Source organism: Lissotriton helveticus, chromosome 9, assembly GCF_964261635.1.
Source record: "Lissotriton helveticus chromosome 9, aLisHel1.1, whole genome shotgun sequence".
In the NCBI taxonomy this organism is placed as follows: Eukaryota; Metazoa; Chordata; class Amphibia; order Caudata; family Salamandridae; genus Lissotriton; species Lissotriton helveticus.
Window position 1 is genome coordinate 621540017 of NC_136070.1, and position 21423 is coordinate 621561439.

General features: G+C 46.9%; 1 protein-coding gene across 1 annotated transcript in view; it reads left to right on the plus strand.

The window, feature by feature from the left end:
• Positions 1–17879: 17879 nt before the first annotated feature.
• LOC144781696 (cytochrome P450 2C11-like) overlaps positions 17880–21423 on the plus strand; it is a 255785-nt gene continuing 252241 nt past the window's right edge. Inside the window, exon 1 of the mRNA XM_078660673.1 lies at positions 17880–18121. Coding sequence (XP_078516799.1) covers positions 17939–18121 — 183 coding nt within the window. The 5' untranslated portion in view covers positions 17880–17938. The remainder of the gene's footprint in view (positions 18122–21423) is intronic.

Here is a 21423-nt window from a genome sequence, read left to right on the forward strand (position 1 = left end):
TTTAACACATTTGCTTCTGTGCTCATAAAGAGTATAGGGGGTACTTGTAGTAAATAAATATATATATATTTTCAATATATATCTGTGTGGTGTCTTTTCATTTGGTATTCAAGGAGAATGTATATGGTAAAACAGCTTGCTTCACATGCCTGTACAGAGTTTAGCCTAAGACTGCTTTGTCCATGCTACCACTAGGATAGCTGTTCTATAAGGTTGACTTACAACCAATCATCATAAGGGTTCTTGGCATGGTACAAGGTGATCACTAGAACTAGTGAGCATCATATACCAGGCCAACTTCTCACATTGGTGAGCAGCGGTTGAGATTTGAGCTTGCTGTTGTTTTACCATTGCAATCTTTGAAAATATCATTTGAAAGATCATGCAGGTATCTGCTAGGTACATAGAAAACAAGACTAGTAAACTTAAGTTCTACTGAACTTAGTTGTTGTAGAGCAAAGGGATTAGCACACCCTGACTACAACTACTAGATAGGTTTAGTAGGTAAACACCAGTGTAGGTAGATTGCAACACATCCACCCACACTAGAGCAATGTCTGGAGCAGAGGGGTCCACTGGACCTGTCCCTGTTGAGAGTGACCCTCCAAGGGCACCATCCAAATTTGCTATGTTAAACTTTAAAGAGATGAGGCAGCTGTGTACCTTAAGAGGTCTCAAGACGGGTCAGAACCCTACCACAGCACACCTCAGAGAGCTTTTAGACCAGTCTGAAGCTCTAAAGACCTCCAATCCTGACCCCAAAGGGTCTGGAGAAGGAGGCTCTCCCTCTGAAGATGATAACACTGATGCCCCTGTCCCTGTTGTCCAGATAGATGAGGAAAACCAGTACACTGGAGATACTCAGCTTGAGGATGAGGAGGAGGAGGAGGAGGAAGAAGAAGAAAGAGATTCTGATGATGAGAGACTTAGTCAGGTGCCAGTCAGGAGACTTAGCCAGGCTAACTTAAGCCTATTTGGGACTGAGACAGGGTCAAACCCACTCAGACCCCCATCTGGACTTAACCAGGAGCCTAGGAGGAGAAGGAATCACTCAGGTGAATCTAACACTTCCCATGCTTCTAGAGGTTCTCATGGTCACTCCAGAAGGAGAATGACAACCCCTCAGAGGAAGGAACATGAGGCCAACATGAGAGAGGCTGAGCTTAGGATCCAGAAGCGAGTGCTAGAAGTAGCCCTGATCCAAGAGAAGCTTGCTAAAGCAAGACAGCCTAGGAGAGTGGATTAGGATCCACTGGTGGCAGCACTATCCCTAAGGATAAAGACAGGTCCTATGACAATAGAAACCTGAGTAAGATTGTGCCCCCCTACAAAGCTGGGGATGACATCCACAAATGGATAACTGCACTTGAGAGGGCCTGCAGAGTACAGCAGATCCCCCAGGAGCAGTGGGCAGCAATCTTGTGGCTCTCCTGTGAAGGTAGAGGCAGAGACAGACTCCTCACAGTTAGTGATGAGGATTCTAGAAACTACCTGGTGCTGAAGAATGCTCTGGTTGATGGGTTAGGCTTAACCACTGAACTAAGTATGGGCGAAATTTGCGAATTCACGTTCCGCGAATTCGCGCGAAATTGAATTTGCAATCCGCAAAATCCGCGAATTCATGTGAATTTGCGGATTTTTGTTTTTTTGCGTGTTCGCTGTTTTTTTTGCATGTTCGCGGGTTTTTTTGCGTGTTCGCGGGGCTTTTTGCGTGTTCGCGGGCCGCTTGCATTGCGAAGTTACCCATGCAGTCGTTTATGGTCACAGCACCCTCTGGTTCACCACTGCCACCCTCTGGTTCAACACTGCCACCCTCTGGTTCACCACTGCCACTCTTTGGTTCACCCCTGCCACCCTCTTGTTCACCCCTGCCACCCTCTGGGTCAGCACTGTCACCCTCTGGTTCATGACTGCCACCCTCTGGTTCATCACAGCACCTCTGGTTCACCAGTGCCACCCTCTGGTTAACCACTGTCACCCTCTGGTTGAGCACTTCCACCCTCTGGTTCACCACTGCCACCCTCTGGTTCCCCCCTGCCACCCTCTGGTTCACCCCTGCCACCCTCTGGTTCACCCGTGCCACCCTCTGGTTCACCACTGCCACCCTCTGGTTCATGACTGCCACCCTCTGGTTCATCACAGCACCTCTGGTTCACCACTGCCACCCTCTGGTTAACCACGGTCACCCTCTGGTTCAGCACTGCCACCCTCTGGTTCACCACTGCCATTCTTTAGTTCACCACTGCCACCCTCTGGTTCCCCACTGCCACCCTCTGGTTCACACCTGCCACCCTCTGGTTCACCCCTGCCACCCTCTGATTCACCACTGCCACCCTCTGGTTCAGCACTGCCGCTCTCTGGTTCACCCCTGCCACCCTCTGGGTCAGCACTGTCACCCTCTCGTTCACCACTGCCACCCTCCGGTGCACGACTGCCACCCTCTGGTTCATCACAGCACCTCTGGTTAACCACTGCCACCCTCTGGTTATCCACTGTCACCCTCTGGTTCAGCACTGCCACACTCTGGTTCACCACTGCCACCCTCTGGTTCACCCCTGCCACCCTCTGGTTCACCCCTGCCACCCTCTGGTTTACCACTGACACCCTCTGGTTCACCACAGCACCCTCTGGTTCACCCCTGCCACCCTCTGGTTCAGCACTGTCACCCTCTGGTTCACCCCTGCCACCCTCTGGTTCAGCACTGTCACCCTCTGGTTCACCACTGCCACCCTCTGGTTCACGACTGCCACTCTCTGGTTCACCCCTGCCACCCTCTGGTTCAGCACATTCACCCTCTGGTTCACCACTGCCACCCTCTGGTTCACGACTGCCACCCTCTGGTTCATCACAGCACCTCTGGTTCACCACTGCCACCCTCTGGTTAACCACTGTCACCCTCTGGTATAGCACTGCCAGTCTGCCACCCTCTGGTTCACCACTGCCACCCTCTGGTTCACCCCTGCCACCCTCTGGTTCACCACTGTCACCCTCTGGTTCAGCACTGCCACCCTCTGGTTCACCACTGCCATTCTTTGGTTCACCACTGCCACCCTCTGGTTCACCCATGCCACCCTCTGGTTCCCCACTGCCACCCTCTGGTTCACCCCTGCCACCCTCTGGTTTACCCCTGCCACCCTCTGGTTCATCACAGCACCTCTGGTTCACCACTGCCACCCTCTGGTTAACCACTGTCACCCTCTGGTTCAGCACTGCCACCCTCTGGTTCACCACTGCCATTCTTTGGTTCACCACTGCCACCCTCTGGTTCACCCATGCCACCCTCTGGTTCCCCACTGCCACCCTCTGGTTCACCCCTGCCACCCTCTGGTTTACCCCTGCCACCCTCTGGTTCACCACTGACACCCTCTGGTTCAGCACTGCCACCCTCTGGTTCACCCCTGCCACCCTCTGGTTCACCCCTGCCACCCTCTGGTTCACCCCTGCCACAATATGGTTCACCACTGACACCCTCTGGTTCAGCACTGCCACTCTCTGGTTCACCCCTGCCACCCTCTGGTTCAGCACATTCACCCTCTGGTTCACCACTGCCACCCTCTGGTTCACGACTGCCACCCTCTGGTTCATCACAGCACCTCTGGTTCACCACTGCCACCCTCTGGTTAACCACTGTCACCCTCTGGTATAGCACTGCCAGTCTGCCACCCTCTGGTTCACCACTGCCACCCTCTGGTTCACCCCTGCCACCCTCTGGTTCACCACTGCCACCCTCTGGTTCATCACAGCACCCTCTGGTTCACCCCTGCCACCCTCTGGGTCAGCGCTGCCACCCTCTGGTTCACCACTGCCACCCTCTGGTTCACGACTGCCACCCTCCGGTTCATAACAGCACCTCTGGTTCACCACTGCCACCCTCTGGTTAACCACTGTCACCCTCTGGTTCAGCACTGCCACCCTCTGGTTCACCACTGCCACTCTCTGGTTCACCACTGCCACCCTCTGGCTCACCCATGTCACCCTCTGTTTCCCACTGCCACCCTCTGGTTCACCCCTGCCACCATCTGGTTCATCACTGCCACACTCTGGTTCATCCCTGCCACCCTCTGGTTCACCCCTGCCACCCTCTGGTTCAGCACTGTCACCCTCTGGTTCACCCCTGCCACCCTCTGGTTCACCCCTGCCACCCTCTGGTTCAGCACTGTCACCCTCTGGTTTACCCCTGCCACCCTCTGGTTCATCACTGTCACCCTCTGGGTCATCACTGCCACCCTCTGGTTCACCACTGCCACCCTCTGGTTCACCACTGCCACCCTCTACCGGGACCTTTTGTGACGCAGCGGCAGCACAAAAGATGCGCCATGGTGCTGGGTATTAACAATGTGACGCATCTCTCTGTGAGATGCGTCATGCCCTGCGCCATCAGGAGGCGTTCCGACTCAGCCTCCTAAAAGTGGCTGAGTGAAATCTGCAAGATTTCACTCAGTCACTTTTAGGCCAATGCTGCGTCAAAACCCTGCGCCTGCTTGAAGCAGGCGCAAGGCTTGATGCAGCATTGGGGAGATAGCCCCCCCCCAGTGCATTGCTGGAGCTGCGTCGCAAGCGCGACGTAGCTCCAGCAATGCGCTGCTTTTATGGCACAGATGCGTGACGCATCTGTGCCGTTTTTGGCACATGGTGCGCCGCATTGTAAATGCGGCGCACCATGGGTGGCGGAGCTGCGGCGCACAATCACTGGCGCATCCCTGGGGATGCGCCAGTTATTGTAAATCTGCCCCTATACATTTAGCCAACGAGGGAGCACTCACTGATTAGACAGTAGAAAGTACTCCAGTTGAGTAGAGGTATTGCACAAAAAGGTGGCATCTTCGTGGACAAACATGCAGGGCGGGATTCATTCTGCCCCCTGTTAGACTCGTTTTTTGTGCCCTTCTGCCCTCTGTTAGACTCGTTGTTCCCTTGTTTTTCTGCCCTTCTGCCCCCTGTTAGACTCGTTTTGTGTGCCCTTCTGTCCTCTATTATACTCGTTTTATGTGCCATTCTGCCCTCTGTTATTCCCTTGTTTTTGTGCCCTTCTGCCCTCTGTTAGACTTGTTTTTGTGCCTGTCTGCCCCGTTAGACTCATTTTTTGTGCCCTTCTGCCCTCTGTTAGACTCGTTTTCCCCTTGTTTTTCTGCCCTTCTGCCCTCTGTTAGACTCATTTTTCCCTTGTTTTTCTGCCATTCTGCCCTTTTTTAGACTGCTTTTTGTGCCTTTCTGCCCTCTGCATCACCACATCATCACTCAGCGCTACCCCAGCATCACTCAGCTCCACCACAGCACCACTCAGCACCACCACAGCATCACTCAGCACCACCACAGCATCACTCAACACCACCACAGCACCACTCAGCACCACCCCAGCATCACCCAGCACCATCCCAGTATCACTCAGCACCACCACAGCACCACTCAGCATCACCACAGCACCACTCAGCACCACCACAGCACCACTCAGCGCCACCCCGGCATCAATCTGCGCAACCATTCAACAACAACTGGTTCAAATATGTTCTCTCAATGTTTCAAACTTTATTACAAATGTCACAAAAAGATGTTAATATTTCACTTCTGTTCTTGGATTTTCGTCACAATAAAATACACTGAACATAATCTTCACAAAAGTTATTTACAAAAGTTTAAGCTATTGCCATTATAAATTAAAATCACTTTTATTTAAGTATTAATTATTTAAAAAAATTAAAAGCCATTGTAATTTGTAATATCAATACAGCTAAGTCACGTAAATACAAAACATGCCTGACCTATTGCATTGCAAATGCTTGTTTGTACTTTGTCATCTACGAGATCTTTGCAATGTTTCAAAAGAGAGAAATAGAGAGAGATGGAGAGAGAGAGAGGGAGGGAGAGAGAGAGTGAAAGAAAGAAAGAAAGAAAGAACGAAAGAAAGAAAAAGAAAAAAGAAAGAAAGAAAGAAAGAGAGAGAGAAAGAAAGAAAGAAAGAGAGAGACAGACAGAGAAAGAGCAAGAAAGTGAAAGTGAAAGGGAGAGAAAGGGAAAGAGAGGGAGAGAAAGAGAGAGTAAGAGAGAGAGGGGAGAGAAAGAAAGAAAGAAAGAAAGAAAGACAAACAAACAGGGAGAGAGAGAATGAGAGAGAAAGAAAGAGAGGCAGCGAAAGAGCAAGAAAGTGAAAGAGAGAAAGAGAGGGAGAAAGGGAGAGAGAGAGAGAGGGAGAGAGAAGAGGAGAGAGGGATCGAGAGAGAGAAAGAGAGGGAGAGAGAAAGAGAGAACGAGAGAGAAAGAAAGAAAGAGACAGAGAAAGAGCAAGAAAGTAAAAGAGAGAGAGAAAGAGAGAGAGAGACATGGAAAGAGAGAGAGAAAGAGAGAAAGACACAGAGAGGGAGAGAGAGAGAGAGGATGAGAGAGAGAAAGAGGGAGAGTGAGAGAGAAAGAGAGAGCGAGAAAGAGAGGATGTGAGAGAGAGAAAGGAAGAGAGGGAGATAGAGAGAAAGAAAAAGAGAACAACGGAGAAAGAAAGAGATAAGCAGAGAAAGAGGAAGAACTTGAAAGAGAGAAAGAGATAAATAGAGCAAGAAAGGAGAGGGAGAGAGAGATAGATAGAGAGAAAGAGAGAGAAAGAGAGGGAGAGAGAGAACGAGAGAAAGAAAGAGAGGCCGGATCTCTGAAGGGCCAGATTCCTGAGTTGCCCCTACAGAACATACAGCTTTTTATTTTTAGCAAAATGCATATGAAAATTGTGCTGTAAAGGTTTCTTTTAGTTTAACCCCTCCTGACAACTCAAAACAGGTGTATTTGCCATCCTCTCCCTTCTTCCTGTTTTTTATATCTGTAAGTGTTTCCTGATGAGGTTTAATTCCTGGGACAGGTGCCTCGTTGCCAACGAGGCACCAGGAAGCACTTAGCAGCAGGTGCCCAAGTTGAAGTTAATTTCTTTGTAACCCTTTTGTAAAAGGTTACAAAGAAATTAGGTTCAACTTTTGCACCTGCTGCTGTAACCCTTGCTTGGCTGAAAATTCGTCCCCGCTGATTCGCGGATTTTACCCGCAATTTTGCCAGCGAAACGGATTTTACGCCCACCCTTACACTGAACAGTGCAGGTTGATGTTCAGAGAGACCCAGAAGACACAGACTCAGGACTGTTCTGAATTTGTTGAATGTGCCACTAAGGCTCTGGAGGGCTGGTTGCTGGGAAGTAAGGTTACAGACTATGAAGGATTGTACAATTTACTTATGAGAGAACAAATTGTAAATAATTGTCAGAACCAGCAGTTGCATCAACACCTGATTGACTCAGATCTGACCTCTCCCCAAGAATTGGGAAAGAGGGCAGACAAATGGATTAGAACCAGGGTTAAGCAAAAGAACCAGAACCAGAACCAGGGTGGTGACCAAAAGAAAGCAGACCAGAAGGGTGGGGAGCAGAAAACGAAAGACCAGAAGTCTTCAACAGGGCCCCAAACTAATACTGAGGGTGGGTCCCAAACTTCCAAGAAGAAGAAGAAAGAAGGTCAAAGGAAACCCTGGTGTAGTACCTGTAAAAACACCTCTCACTGGACCAGTGAGTGTAAAAAGGGTGGAGCCCCCAACACTGCAGCCCCTAAGGCACCTGCACCCACTAATACAGTCAGCAGTGTTGGTCCACAAACTAAGGGGGTAGTGGGTATCACCTTGGGAACTGCGGGAGAGTCTGGCCTAGTCAGAACCCCTACACAGGCTGTTCTGATTTGTGATGTGGACATAGATTTGTCCCCTACTGTGAGTCCCAGTAATCTGGGCAAGTACAGACAGACACCTTTGATTAATGAAAAAGTGGCTCAAGCATACATGTGCCAGTGTCACCATGGTGACACCAGGCTTTGTGTACCCTGGACAATACATACAAGGTGATAATTACCTGGTGACCAATGCCAGCAATGTCACTACTACACATAGTGTGGCAATTGTTAATTTCTCCTGGGGAGGGGTAACTGGCCTAAAAAGAGTTGTGTTTAGTGCAGATCTCCCAGTTGAATGTTTGTTGGGCAATGACCTGGAGAGCTCTCTATGGTCAGAAGTGGAGTACAGGACTCATGCAGAGATGTTAGGGATATCATCACATGTCCTTGCTGTGACCAGGTCACAGGCCAAAAAGTGCCTCTCTGAACCTCAGGTCTTGGATCCTGGAACAATGGACCAAGCACCTACCAAGAAGAAGAACAGGAGGGTTAAGGCTGTGCCTTCCCACCTGCCCACAAGTGAGGATCAGTCTTCCCAGGAAGATGATCTTGAGACCCCTGAGGGAACTGTCCCTGAAGAACTTGAACCTGACCAGGTTGAGTTTCTGGGGACAGGGGGACCTTCTAGGGCAGACTTGGGGCAGGCTCAGTTAACCTGTCCTTCTCTTGAACCCCTCAGACAGCAGGCTGCTGCTGAGGCTGCTGGGAATGCTCAAGGTACCCATAAAGTGTATTGGGATGATGGGCTCCTTTATTCAGAGGGTAGAGACCCCAAGCCTGGTACAACCAGGAGGTTGGTTATACCTCTGCAATTTAGGGGCTTCCTTCTAACCTTGGCCCATGCTATTCCTTTAGCAGGACACCTAGGCCAGAACAAGACTTGGGACAGGCTTGTCCCTCACTTTCACTGGCTTCACATGTCTGAAGATACCAAGGAGTTTTGTCGCTCCTGTGTAGCCTGCCAAGCCAGTGGCAAAGCAGGTGGCACCACAAAGGCACCCCTGATACCACTACCTGTGGTGGGGGTTCCCTTTGAAAAGAGTGGGGATTGATATTGTAGGTCCAATGGATCCCCCTACAGCATCTGGGCACAGATTTATACTGGTGGTGGTGGACCTTGCCACCAGGTACCCAGAGGCAATTCCCCTTAGGACCACAACAGCTCCTGTTGTGGCCAGGGCCTTACTTGGAATTTTCTCCAGAGAGGGGTTTCCTAAGGAGGTAGTATCTGATAGAGGTGCAAACTTCATGTCAGGATAGATGACAGCTATGTGGAAGGAATGTGGTGTCAACTGCAAGGTCACCACTCCTTATCATCCACAATGTAATGGGCTTGTTGAAAGATTTAACAAGACCCTAAAGGGTATGATCAAAGGATTACCTGAAAAGCTCAGGCGGAGATGGGACATCCTTCTACCCTGCCTTCTGTTTGCTTACAGAGAGGTCCCACAAAAGGGGGTTGGCTTCAGCCCCTTTGAATTGTTGTTTGGGCACCCTGTAAGAGGACCCCTATGTCTAGTGAGGGAAGGATGGGAGTTACCTCTCAGAAAGCCCAAGCAAGACATAGTGGACTATGTACTTGGTCTCCGCTCCAGGAAGGCTGAGTATATGGAGAAGGCATCCAAAAACCTTGAGGCCAGCCAAGAATTACAAAAAGCTTGGCATGACCAAAAGGCTGTCTTGACTGAGTACCAGCCTGGACAGAAAGTATGGGTGTTGGAGCCAGTGGCCCCAGCAGCACTCCAGGACAAATGGTCTGGACCCCATACCATTGTTGAAAAGAAGGGAGAGGTTACCTACTTGGTGGACCTAGGAACTCCCAGGAGCCCCCACAGGGTGCTCCATGTCAACAGATTGAAGGCATATGTTGACAGGGCAGACATGGGCTTGCTCATGGCTACAGATGAGGGGCAGGAGGAAGAGAGTGACCCTCTCCCAGACCTGCCGTCTCAGAACCCTGAAGATGGCTCAGTTGATGGTGTGGCCTTGGATGGCAGCCTCACTGAACATCAGCAAAATGACTGCAGACAAGTTTTACAGTCATATAGACATATGTTCTCCTTGACACCCAGTCAGACTAATTGGTGTACCCATGTGGTGGCCACTGGTGACAGTCTTCCTGTGAAGAACAAGATTTACAGGCAACCTGACCATGTCAGGGACTGTATAAAGACTGAGGTGCAAAAGATGCTGGAATTACGTGTTATTGAGCCTTCAGAGAGCCCCTGGGCTAGCCCAGTGGTTCTGGTCCCCAAACCTCATACCAAAGATGGAAAGAGAGAAATGAGGTTCTGTGTGGACTACAGAGGACTCAATGCTGTCACCCGGACAGATGCACATCCTATTCCAAGGGCAGATGAGCTCATAGACAAATTGTCTTCTGCCAAATATTTCAGCACATTTGATTTGACAGCTGGCTATTGGCAAATCAGGTTAGCTGAGGAATCCAAAGCCAAAACTGCTTTTTCTATCCCAGGAGGTCAATACCAGTTTGTGGTGATGCCCTTTGGTTTGAAAAATGCACCTGCCACCTTCCAAAGGTTGGTGAATCAAGTCCTTACTGGGTTGGATGACTTTTGTGCAGCTTATCTTGACGATATCGCAGTCTTTAGCTCCACCTGTGAGGATCACCTGGTCCACCTGAAGGAAATGCTAGAGGCTCAGCAAAAGGCAGGCCTCACTATCAAGGCCACAAAGTGCCAGATAGGGCAGAGTAAGGTTGTGTACTTGGGTCACCTTGTAGGTGGAGGCCAAGTTCAACCACTGAAGAGTAAGATCCAGACCATCAAGGACTGGTCCCCTCCAACTACCCAGACTCAGGTCAGAGCTTTCTTGGGCCTGACTGGGTACTACAGGAAGTTTGTTAAGAACTATGGGTCCATTGTGACTCCTCTTAATGACTTGACATCCAAGAAGATGCCCAAAAAGGTTCAGTGGACAGTAAGCTGTCAAAAGGCACTTGATGACCTGAAGAACGCCATGTGCTCTGCACCTATCCTGAAGAGTCATGACTACTCAAGAGATTTCAATGTCCAAACAGATGCTTCTGAGTTGGGAGTGGGAGCTGTGCTTTCACAACTTAATGTAGATGGTCAAGACCAGCCCATTGCTTTTATTAGCAGAAGGCTGACCCCTAGAGAGAAACGTTGGTCAGCCATTGAGGGGGAGGCCTTTGCTGTGGTGTGGGCCCTGAAGAAGTTGAGACCATACTTATTTGGGACTCACTTCAAGATTCAGACCGACCATAAGCCCCTTGTATGGCTTAATCAGATGAAGGGTGAAAACCCCAAACTATTCAGGTGGTCCATTTCCCTACAGGGGAAGGACTTTACAGTGTAGCACCGCCCAGGGACTGACCATGGTAATGCAGATGGTCTCTCCAAGTACTTCCACTTAAAACATGAAGACACAACTGGTCAAGGTTAGTCTAATGTCCCTGCGTTTGGGGGGGGGGGGGGGGGTTGTGTAGGAGAGTAGGGTCTGCTATCCTATGGTCACACCAAATTTTTGCTTTTTGCTTCACTGATTTCTGACTTAATGTGGCTGAGGGCCTGCTAATCAGACCCACATCCTGCTGTTCTCTCTCTAAATTCATGCCAATGCACTCTAGGTGCATTACCAATTGGAACTGGTTCACCTTATAGGCCCTTGTAACAGTGTACCCTAGGTACCCAGGGCATAGGTGTAACCAAGGCCTACCAGGGGCTGCAGCATGTATTGTGCCACCCCTGGCCTTGCCTAGCTATTTGACACAACTGGCTGATTACTCAGCTGGGGTAAGTTGGTGTAATCACCTATTACTTAGGTATAGTATATCTATATCTAACCTATATGGACACATGTTAACCTATGAGTCACTCCTATGGAAGGCCTCGACAATCCTGGAGGCAGAGTGCTTGGTTTCATGTGAGATGGTGCTCTGACATGAGCTGAGCCTGTCTGCAGCTTTCGGAACAACGTCCTTCAGCTGTTTCATGATATTGCCATACCATATACTCTTAAGTGCATTATGAACCTCGCGGTTAAATTCTATCTTTGGTTTGGTTTTATCAAAACATGTCGAGTAAGGTGTCATACGAATTGGAATACTACCCCCTCGCCAATTCTGGCGACGGGGGTAGCATTCCACCCTTCCAGAGGGACACGACATGTACCTAACCTGAAACCCGGGTAACGTTAAACACGAGCCTCAGCATCACAAAATGGATGCTGCCACCACAGACACAAGTCTGACCTCCTGCTGCTGAGAGTCCTTCCAGCTTGGGAGGCTTGAACAAAGGGTTTCCTGTCAGGGAAGGTGCTTGCACCACCCCACACAGGATTTTGTGTAGTGGGTTTGGGAGGGCTGAAAAGAATGAGACATGCCTGGGGCACACAAGGGGTCACTGTGCATATGCCAGTTCAAACCGGTCCTGGGGCTCTCCAGCCCCAGTCCTGGCGCGAAACTGGACAAAGGAAAGGGGGTGTAACCACCCCCTTCCTGGTCCCACCCAGAGGAGGGACCTAGCAGGTAATCCGGCCCCTAGATTTGGTTTAAGAGTAGGAGCTGTGTCCTAAGACTTCAGATCATCCTGAACTCGACTTGCAACTAAGAAGAAAACTGGACTTCGACATTCTGCTGCACAGAAGACTGAAGAGCCTCTCCCTTGTGGCCAAGGAATGACCACCCTGTTAACACAGGCACCATCCAGCAACTCAATGTCTGCTTTGCCGCCGCCTCCCGCCGGAGCCCGAGCCCAGAGCCCAACAAGACCTAGATTCCCAGACATCTCACAGCCCGATCCACAGTCCCTGAAATGAAGAGACCCGTGGAGGCATCGAGAGACGTGGGACCGGCCATCTTGAAAGACCCCCGAGAAGCTGACTGCGCAGCACCGAGGCATCCTCAATGCTGTGCTTTGGGGTTTGAGAAGCCCCACCACCGAGCAGCATCTGCACCGAAGATAAGCCCCCCAGCATCGCCACGATCTGCGTGGGGCCCTTTTGCATTTTGCCACTTGACGCGTCATCCCGGTTACTGGCCCGTTGGCTAGTGGCCATCTTGGCAACGAAATCTACAATCAACACCACTGGTCTGGTTGCTCCTGACTGGCCCTCGCTCCTGTAAAAAGGAGCTGCCCCTCTGACCTTGCTGGTCAGAGCAACAAGCTTTCTTCACTTCCTGCGTGGCTTGCTTTTGCCAAGGCCTGTTTGCTTCGATCAAGTTGCCGACACCGCCATCAGCGAGAGCCTTCGTGGGACAGCTCGTGATCAAATCCTGGACATCACTGACCTCTTCGTGTCCACGTGGCTGCAGAGACAAGCTTCCCTTCTTCACCTGTTGGCACCCGACATCGCCTGGTTCCCTCCTGGTTCCACGGTAGTCACTGGCTAGTGACTTTGAACATTGTCCCCTCTGCTTTCAGGTCTTCACATCTTCAGATCCACCCTTGGTTCCACCGGAACTCTTCTCGACTGGCCGCCTGCAGCATCTTCATCTTCAGGCTCCATTGAACCACACGACGAAACCCGACGCACTTTGGGACCCTATGCACCCGCTTCCTGTGGGTGAGGTCACGCTGGCACTCCGGTGCTCCTGTTGAGAGAAACATCTCTAGTGTCTAGGTTTTAAGTTGTTAGGTTCTGGTCCATCCGGTAGGTTCCCTTTGCAGTAACTTTGTACTTTTTACGCACCCATTGAAAGTCTATGGGCGCCCGCGTGTAACTTCAAGCACTGCACACGCATCCCGTGGGCCTCCTGGTCATTAACTATTGTTAACTCCTCGAAGTCCCAGCGATTCCCAAGGCCCCAGGCCTTCTTCCTTTTAGATACGTGGTTCTTATACCACTATTTTAGTATATGGTTTTAGGGGCCACCAGGGCCTATCCATATTGTGCAACTTTTGTATATTTAAACCCTGTTTTGTTTTAACGCATTTGCTTCTGTGCTCATAAAGAGTATAGGGGGTACTTGTAGTAAATAAATATATATATATTTTCAATATATATCTGTGTGATGTCCTTTCATTTGGTATTCAAGGAGAGTGTATATGGTAAAACAGCTTGCTTCACATACCTTTATAGAGTTTAGCCTAAGACTGCTTTGTCCATGCTACCACTAGGATAGCTGGTCTATAAGGTTGACTTACAACCAATCATCATAAGGGTTGCTTGGCATGGTACAAGGTGATCCCTAGAACTAGTGAGCATCATATACCAGGCCAACTTCTCACATGCTCCTTCTCTCTCTATCAGATCTCCTCTCCTAACTCAATCCTCAGGGCACTGTCAATATTTCCAACATCAAAATCTAGGACACACCCATCTTTGCATCACAAGATCATCCCAGCCCGCTGGACACCTCCTCGTAGGTAACTTTCCAGTCGACTTTGATTCTCCCAACCTTTGGCTTGATGGCCTTGATTCCCAGGCCTTCTCCAGTGAGAAAGAACCCTGTCCCACATTATCAACACTCCTTGTTCAAATGTATCCTCCCCTCCCTAAGCCTAACTCCTTAACAAATGCATTATTCTAACTAACAAAGATGCATTTCTACACCTGCAACAGAAACATGAGAAAGAAAAGATTCTGCATGCACATGAAGATTACAAATGCTTCAGTTATTAGAGCCAGGGAGAAATACACATGGGGCCTACAGAAAATCAGCTAAAATAAGAATCAGAATGGACTTCATTAATCAGACGTATACATGAACATTATTACGGTGCACGTTTAAAACAATACATTACATCTGAGTGAATTAGATTTTCATTAGTCACTTATAAAACAAGCATTAAGACTTCACAATTTAAAGCACAATTACAATGTTAATTCCTCCACATTGAACAAACTGCCTTTGACTTTGCTTTACACGTTATTACATTGCACATTCTAATGATCAAATGTTAACACAACAGAAGAATATATGCAGGTGCAACCTACTTGTGATTATAATACACCCCTACAAATTCAAGAGCACGACCACGCTCTATCAATCCCCATTTAATCAGATGTCACAGGAATTTTTTATTTATTGGTCTCTCTGGCAGCTCTCTGGCAACTGGTCAGGACATTAGAATGTGATGGCAAACCAGTTGGAGAACATCTTTTTTTTGCAGATTGATGAAAGGAATCTGATCTGCTAATCCTCCTAAACCCAGGTAATCTGTGTTATGGGATGAGAATTTGGATTTCCAAATGTTCCAATAGATAATACAATTACATTTATAACGCGTGCAGCTGCTTCCAAGGTGGCGTTGTGGGTTGGGCAGCAGAAAAACCAGAAAGACCCAAACCCTTGAGAATCAGATAACCTAGAGGCAAGTGGTAAAGAAGAAAGTCTTCAGCTGTTTACAAAAACATGATTCAGTGGGTACAGAGCGAAGCAGAGTAGGAAGGGCATTCCAGAGTTTAGAAGTCAAAAATGCAAACTATCTTCCTCCCATTCTCGCCCTGGTCACCCTTGGAACTTGTAATGGCATCAGAGCATTGGAACACACGACTCTGCCCTGGCAATACACTTTCAGCCTTCTCCTTAGATATATAAGGCCTTTCATGTGAAAGGCTCTGTAAGCATAAATTAATGATTTACATTTGATGCAGCAACGGATGGGCAGCCAGTTCAGTTGGCGTTGGGATAGCATAAACTGATCAGTGCGCCAGCCCCTTCAATATGAGATGTGCTGCAGCATTTTGGATGATCTGCAGATGATGCAGCAGGTACAATGGCACAGACAGTGCCCATAATCCAGTCTGGATGTCACCAAAGCAAGTACAATGGTCTTTTGATTAGTTTCCGGCACTAGATGAAGCATTTTCCCTAGTGATTTTCGTGTGAAGAAGCAACTTGCAGACACAGCCTTACCTGTGATTCAAAGGCCAGATTACAATCAATTTTACAACCAAGGTTTCTTACACACAAAGAGGGTGAGGTGGGGGGTCCAAGCTCTGAAGGCCGCCACTAATAGGAATCTGGGCGGATGCCAGTGCCCCCCAAAAATGTCAGTTTTTTCAGAATTCAGTTTACGCCAATTATCATTTATCCAACTCCAGGCCACCTTCAAACAATGCTTGAAGGCATACAAACGTTCCACCTCATTATTCTGGAAGGTCAGTGTCAGCTGAGTATCACCATTGTAAGAAAACCAACATTTACCTAGGCTTTCACCAGGCTAGCAAGATAAACATTTAAAAGGATTAGACTCAAGGTCGAGTCCTGGGTCACCCCACAGTCAAGTGGTTTGAACATTGATGTAAAAGTGGCAAGAAAAACTGAATGTGACCTGCCTTCCAATAAGGTTTCAAGCCAGGCCCATTCCTTGCCTTGGACTTTGACATTTCAAAACCTGTTAAGAAGGATTGAATGCGATACAGTGTAGAACACCAAAGATAGATCCAGTAACACTATGATAGCCTTGGCATTCTGATCCAGGTTGTCTTTAATACATTCAGTAACTTCCAGGAGAGCGGAGTCTGTGTTGTAGTCTGCTTGAAAGCCAGATTGTGTATCATGAGGGAGATGGTTGGATTCCAAATACTTGGAGAGTTAATGATGGTTAACCACTTCTCTAAGTTGGCAAGACAATAATAACCTTTCTTTAAAGTTATTATCTTGCAAGTTGGTCATGTTACTATGTTTAGTATAATTTAAAAGGGTTTGAGATGTTAGATCTTTGGTACTTTCTACAATGCATTTCTTGTTAGTGGGGGTCTACTTTACCATTACAAGCTATATAAAAAATGCCTTGATCTCTGTAGAGTTTCCTTCATTCCCTGTGCACCTTAATTGTCGTGAGGTGCCTTAAGCATTATGTGAAGGTGACTGAGGCCTTTAGAACCTCTGTCCCACAATTATTGGTCTCATTGGTAAGATTGTTCACTTCATGGTATACAACTGTCAGAAGTAGATGGCTTAAAGGGGTGATGTCCCTGGCCAGGTTACACACAGGGCATTTTGTGGCTCAAATGCATTTTGGGCAAGAACTAGATTGGAGGATGGCCATAAGTCAGCAGATTGGTCTAGAGTGTCAACATTTAAAAAATGCTTTATTATAAGCCTGCTCAGCCTGCGGTAATGACAGTTGGAAATATACTATTAACTTGCAGAATATGAGTCTCCTGTTTAGTAATACAATTGCAAAGGAGACATAGTAACAATGTATATTAATACAATTGGCAAAGGAAAGCCCTGATTTCATTAAAGAGAAATGATGTGGATATTATCCCACCGCTGAAAAGTATGCCTGTCCTGATAATTGTGGTAACATGTTCTCTATGGTTATTCCTAGTGCCAATCTTGAACAACCAGACAATGAGGAGCCGGGTGGGGATATGCTTAAAGAAATACATTTCTTGTGAATGGATGACATGTTCTGCATGGAAGTTCACCAAAGCAAAAAGGCAGTGATTTGACTGCCTATGAGATTTCTATTATGTTCTGTACTGTTTCGTGTTTTCCATGGACTTGAACTCGCAATCCTCAAGAAAAGAAGACACGTTGGTTGGTTGGACCGCCCCTGCGTATGGTGGATGAGTGAATGTATTTGATGTTGTTACTTTCTGGGGAAATGTACTGCTTTCAAGGTAATATTCAATAAACAGCAGGGAAAGAGATTGCATAATATGTGCCTCCCTTGTGTTTATTAACCCCTTTGGTGCTAAGGCAATTCCCACTTTTACTCTAATTTCCATTGAAATTACATGGTCAGCTTGGCTGCAGTGCATGACGAGCTGACCTTGTCATGAGCATTGAAGGTGTTAAAACCAGGACTCTCCTTCTCTAACTGGCTAGAACAATGTGCAATTCATTGAGGTGTCTGGCTACCATTCAATATAAATATGTGAATCTCGCAAACATCATAGCAATGCAACACTATGCAAAATAAAATTGAATTCTTGCATTCTTACCTGTATGTTTGGCTGCGTACTTTTGTGGTTATAGTACGACCAACGTGAGAATGGGTGGGTAATGCATGTAAGGTCCTGACATGTTTGCATTGCCGTGAACGTGGCTTTGCTTGTATGCATGATTAAATGTTATAGGACAGAGTGAAATCACGACTCGTGCTGCATTTCAATGAATACTTTTCAAGTTGATGCATAACTTCTCAAAGTTAAACATTAGTTAAGTGGAAAGACCGGATAAACAAGCCATGTTGAAAATGGACAGCGATTGTTCAATAAAACTATGTCATGCAGCACAGAGGCTGAGAAAGCACACACAGTTCTTGATAGTCAGGAGTACACATTGCTGCTGCCAAATCTTGGACATGATGGACGCGGGGGGAAGCATCTCTGTTTCCTTAGTTCTCACCCTGTTCTCGCTGATTTTCATCATGGTCTGGAAATCCATCCGCCAACCAAGCAAACTTCCTCCTGGACCGCTTTCTCTTCCTTTCCTCGGGAGCGCGCTCCATTTGGACAGCAAGAACCTGGTCCAGTCAATAATAAAGGTACAGGGGTGCGGGACTGTTAAATATATTTTTTTGGTTCACATTTCTTTATTAACTTTTAGCATGATGTACTAAGGAGCTCAATACAATTGCGACATTTCACAAGGGACAAAACCCAAAGGCAAATTTACCACATCATATTTCCAAAATAAATAAAAATATTTAAATATGTTTTTTGGTGGGGATGTGGATCAGAGGCTTGAAGTAGGTCTTCCCCAAAGAGTTCCTTATCCCTAAAAAGTGTGTCAAACAAAGGGAACTTTAACACTTTCTAAATTCTTAGAAACATAATACCATTCTTTATTTTTGATGTAGTCTCACAATTTACTCTAGTAGTATGTTTTACAATATAGGTTGCTGGTTACAAGACATGTTCTTTATATGGTTTCCGGTGCTCATAATCACAATTCTTCCTGCTTCTTCACAAATGTCCTATGTTTGCATGGTATTCATTTCTTCCGAGTGCTCTTTTTCCTCAATTTAAGGAGCACGCTGAAGCATGTAGGCTGTGCTTGTTTTGCAAGGAAAGTGTTTTCTGTCCTATTTTGATATCATTATGGGCAAGAACAACAGAAAGACCAGGCATGTTAAAGTCTCCAGTTCTAGTTATTCTCTATCCAGGTTCAAATCCCAGTCGCCTCCAAGAAAAATGAAAATACGACTAGGGCATATGAGGATGACTCTTTTGAAGACAACATTTCAGGTGTACTGTGTGAAACACTGGTATAGAGGTGCTGCTAATAATGAGTCTAGGAGATATGTTAATATTTCTTCTGGGTCTGAAAAAGCAGGAGTAGCGCCCCCATCTGACCAGAAGGGTCCGAAATGCCTAAAAGTCTACCAAGAGGTTGCATGAATAAGGGATTCCCAGAAGTTCATCTGAGCCTATATTGAAACAGTTCATGAAATCTCAAGTTACTGGGTTTCTATTACACTGACACATCCAGAATGTAATTTAAGTTAATGGAACAATCCTATCAAGTTTATTATTCCTTGCCTCATGTCCAAATGTTTTTGTTTCAAACAATCTAGCACAACTTGTAGCACTCTGTCATATGATGGTTGTACATTTCCATGTAACCTTTTCAGCTAGGAAACAACAACAGATGAGCCTCCATTACATTATAATAGTCGCAATTTGTTTTCTTTTCAGGCACAAGCATTTTATGGGCTCATGATTTGCACAGGAACAGCACTGGGCACGCAGCATACAGAACTGCTTCTCTTGTGGGACAAATGTGTGACTTTAGTGCATCCATTGTTTCTGATAAGTATATACATGCTTTGGGCTGCAAAATATAATGCTTCTGGATACTATAGCAGACTCTGAAGTATTGGATTATCTGGGATGTTTTTCCAAGCTATTCATCCATCCATCCAAAACCTAAGAATTTCTACCTTATTTTTTTGGAAAATGGTGTTGTAAAAATCAATGCTGTAAAGGTCACATTCGATCCCTCATTACAGTGTCGGCAGAATAGGTGAGGTACTTACCACACATAGCAAATACAAATACCTCGGAGTGAAGCGGTTACCCCAGTTGTTAAATACCTCCTATTCTGTGTTTTGATTTGCACATGATCATAACATGCACAATTGGTATTTAACACATTACATTGATCAGGTTTTGCCTTTTTTACGGGCCTGCAAGGGGGTTATAATAAGCATGCAACTTGTAATTCTGATCCTTGTGTAAACACCTGTTTGCACAGGGATTGGACTGTAGCCATTCACTGGTAAAATCGGGGACTTGGTCTAATTTTTCTCCACACCACATTGAAAGAGTCTTTCTAGATAACTACATTAAATTTGTTTGAAAGCACTGGTAAAGGCTGGTTTTACTAATCCACTCAGCTATCCACATAAAATACAGATCTGTTCTTTGCAGCAGGCACATTAACCCTATGTGCTACTTTATGGCGAATCAAAAGTGCCAATTGAAAAAACTCCGATCTCTCTCACTCTCAATAGGAATGTTAATCACAAGAGCTTTCTAGTCATTCTTTTGCTGCCTGATACCCGGACACACAAGTAACTGCAGTAGGTGCTTTTAAATCATAAGTTATTGCTAAACACTGTGACCCCGCTCCCCCCCACCCCCGCTCAGGTCAGCGCCTCCCCTCCAGGTCAGCACCTAGTGCTGCCGCATTGGTCGCAACGCCGTCACACCAGCCCTGGATCATACCACACATCTTAAGCAACTGTACTTGTGTCCGATAAGAAGCGAAACAGAACTCAATTTTCAAAAGGGATTTTTGGTGGTGAAATGATGTTGACAAAGTTGCCTTAGTTTATGGCTGCCAGGAATTCACAATAGGAATCATGTCAGGTACAAATGGCCTTACTATTGGTCTAAATGGCCTTACTCTTTGACATTGCTATGAGAAGGGAGAAATTCACATTACTAAATCACACACATGAGCTGGTAGTTTCCTCTCACACCTATAACAGTGTTCCACATGGTGGAGATGTTTGTCAAATGTAGAGATCAGAACAGCAACAGTGGTTTATTAATTGGATACATATTAACAATGACTAATACCTGCTGTCCAAGCCATTCTTATAGCTTTGGGGGCCCGGAGCAGTCTAAAATGTCACACATGTAGGTGTATGATGGTATGTAGCTGTGTTGCTACTGACACTGGCAGCACTGGTAGGGGCAATGGGTGCTGCAAGCTGCAGTGTCCTCCTTACAAGGGCCCTGGCACGTATTTACAAGTTAAACACTGGTTTGGAAGTTCGTACTGCAGGTCTGAATTGAAGTTTGCATATAATTCTATACCGAGGGAAAGGGCGGCCTTTAAAAACTCCCATGACAGGTGCAGTAGTATGCCTGGAAAGCTGTATGAGGTGTGGCCTTCCAGGTGTCCTGTACCACCTGTTTTGGGGATGGTACATTCCGGTGGAGTTGTAGAACTCCACACATACTTGTTCCCTCCTATTTGTGTACTGGTCCCAATAAGGTGAACTTCACACAAGACAGAAGGAAACCCATTTTTAATGAATGGCAGAAGTTAGGAACACATACCTTTTCTTCTTTATTTCTTGATGTGTGTATTTCGTTTGCATTTGCAAATTCCTAACAACGTGACCCCCCCATACATTATCTTCATGGATGCTGCATTGATGTAGGTCTCTGTGTGGTTTGGGCTGTACAGGGTTGGACCTAAAGCCTCCATTTTGTAAATCAACAATACAAGTTTTTACTTGCCTTGTGATCTAAAATGTTATGTATTTTCCGATTGTAGCTAATTGAAATGTCGAAGCTCTCGCTGATGTCGTCAGGCAGGTGCTGGGGTAAA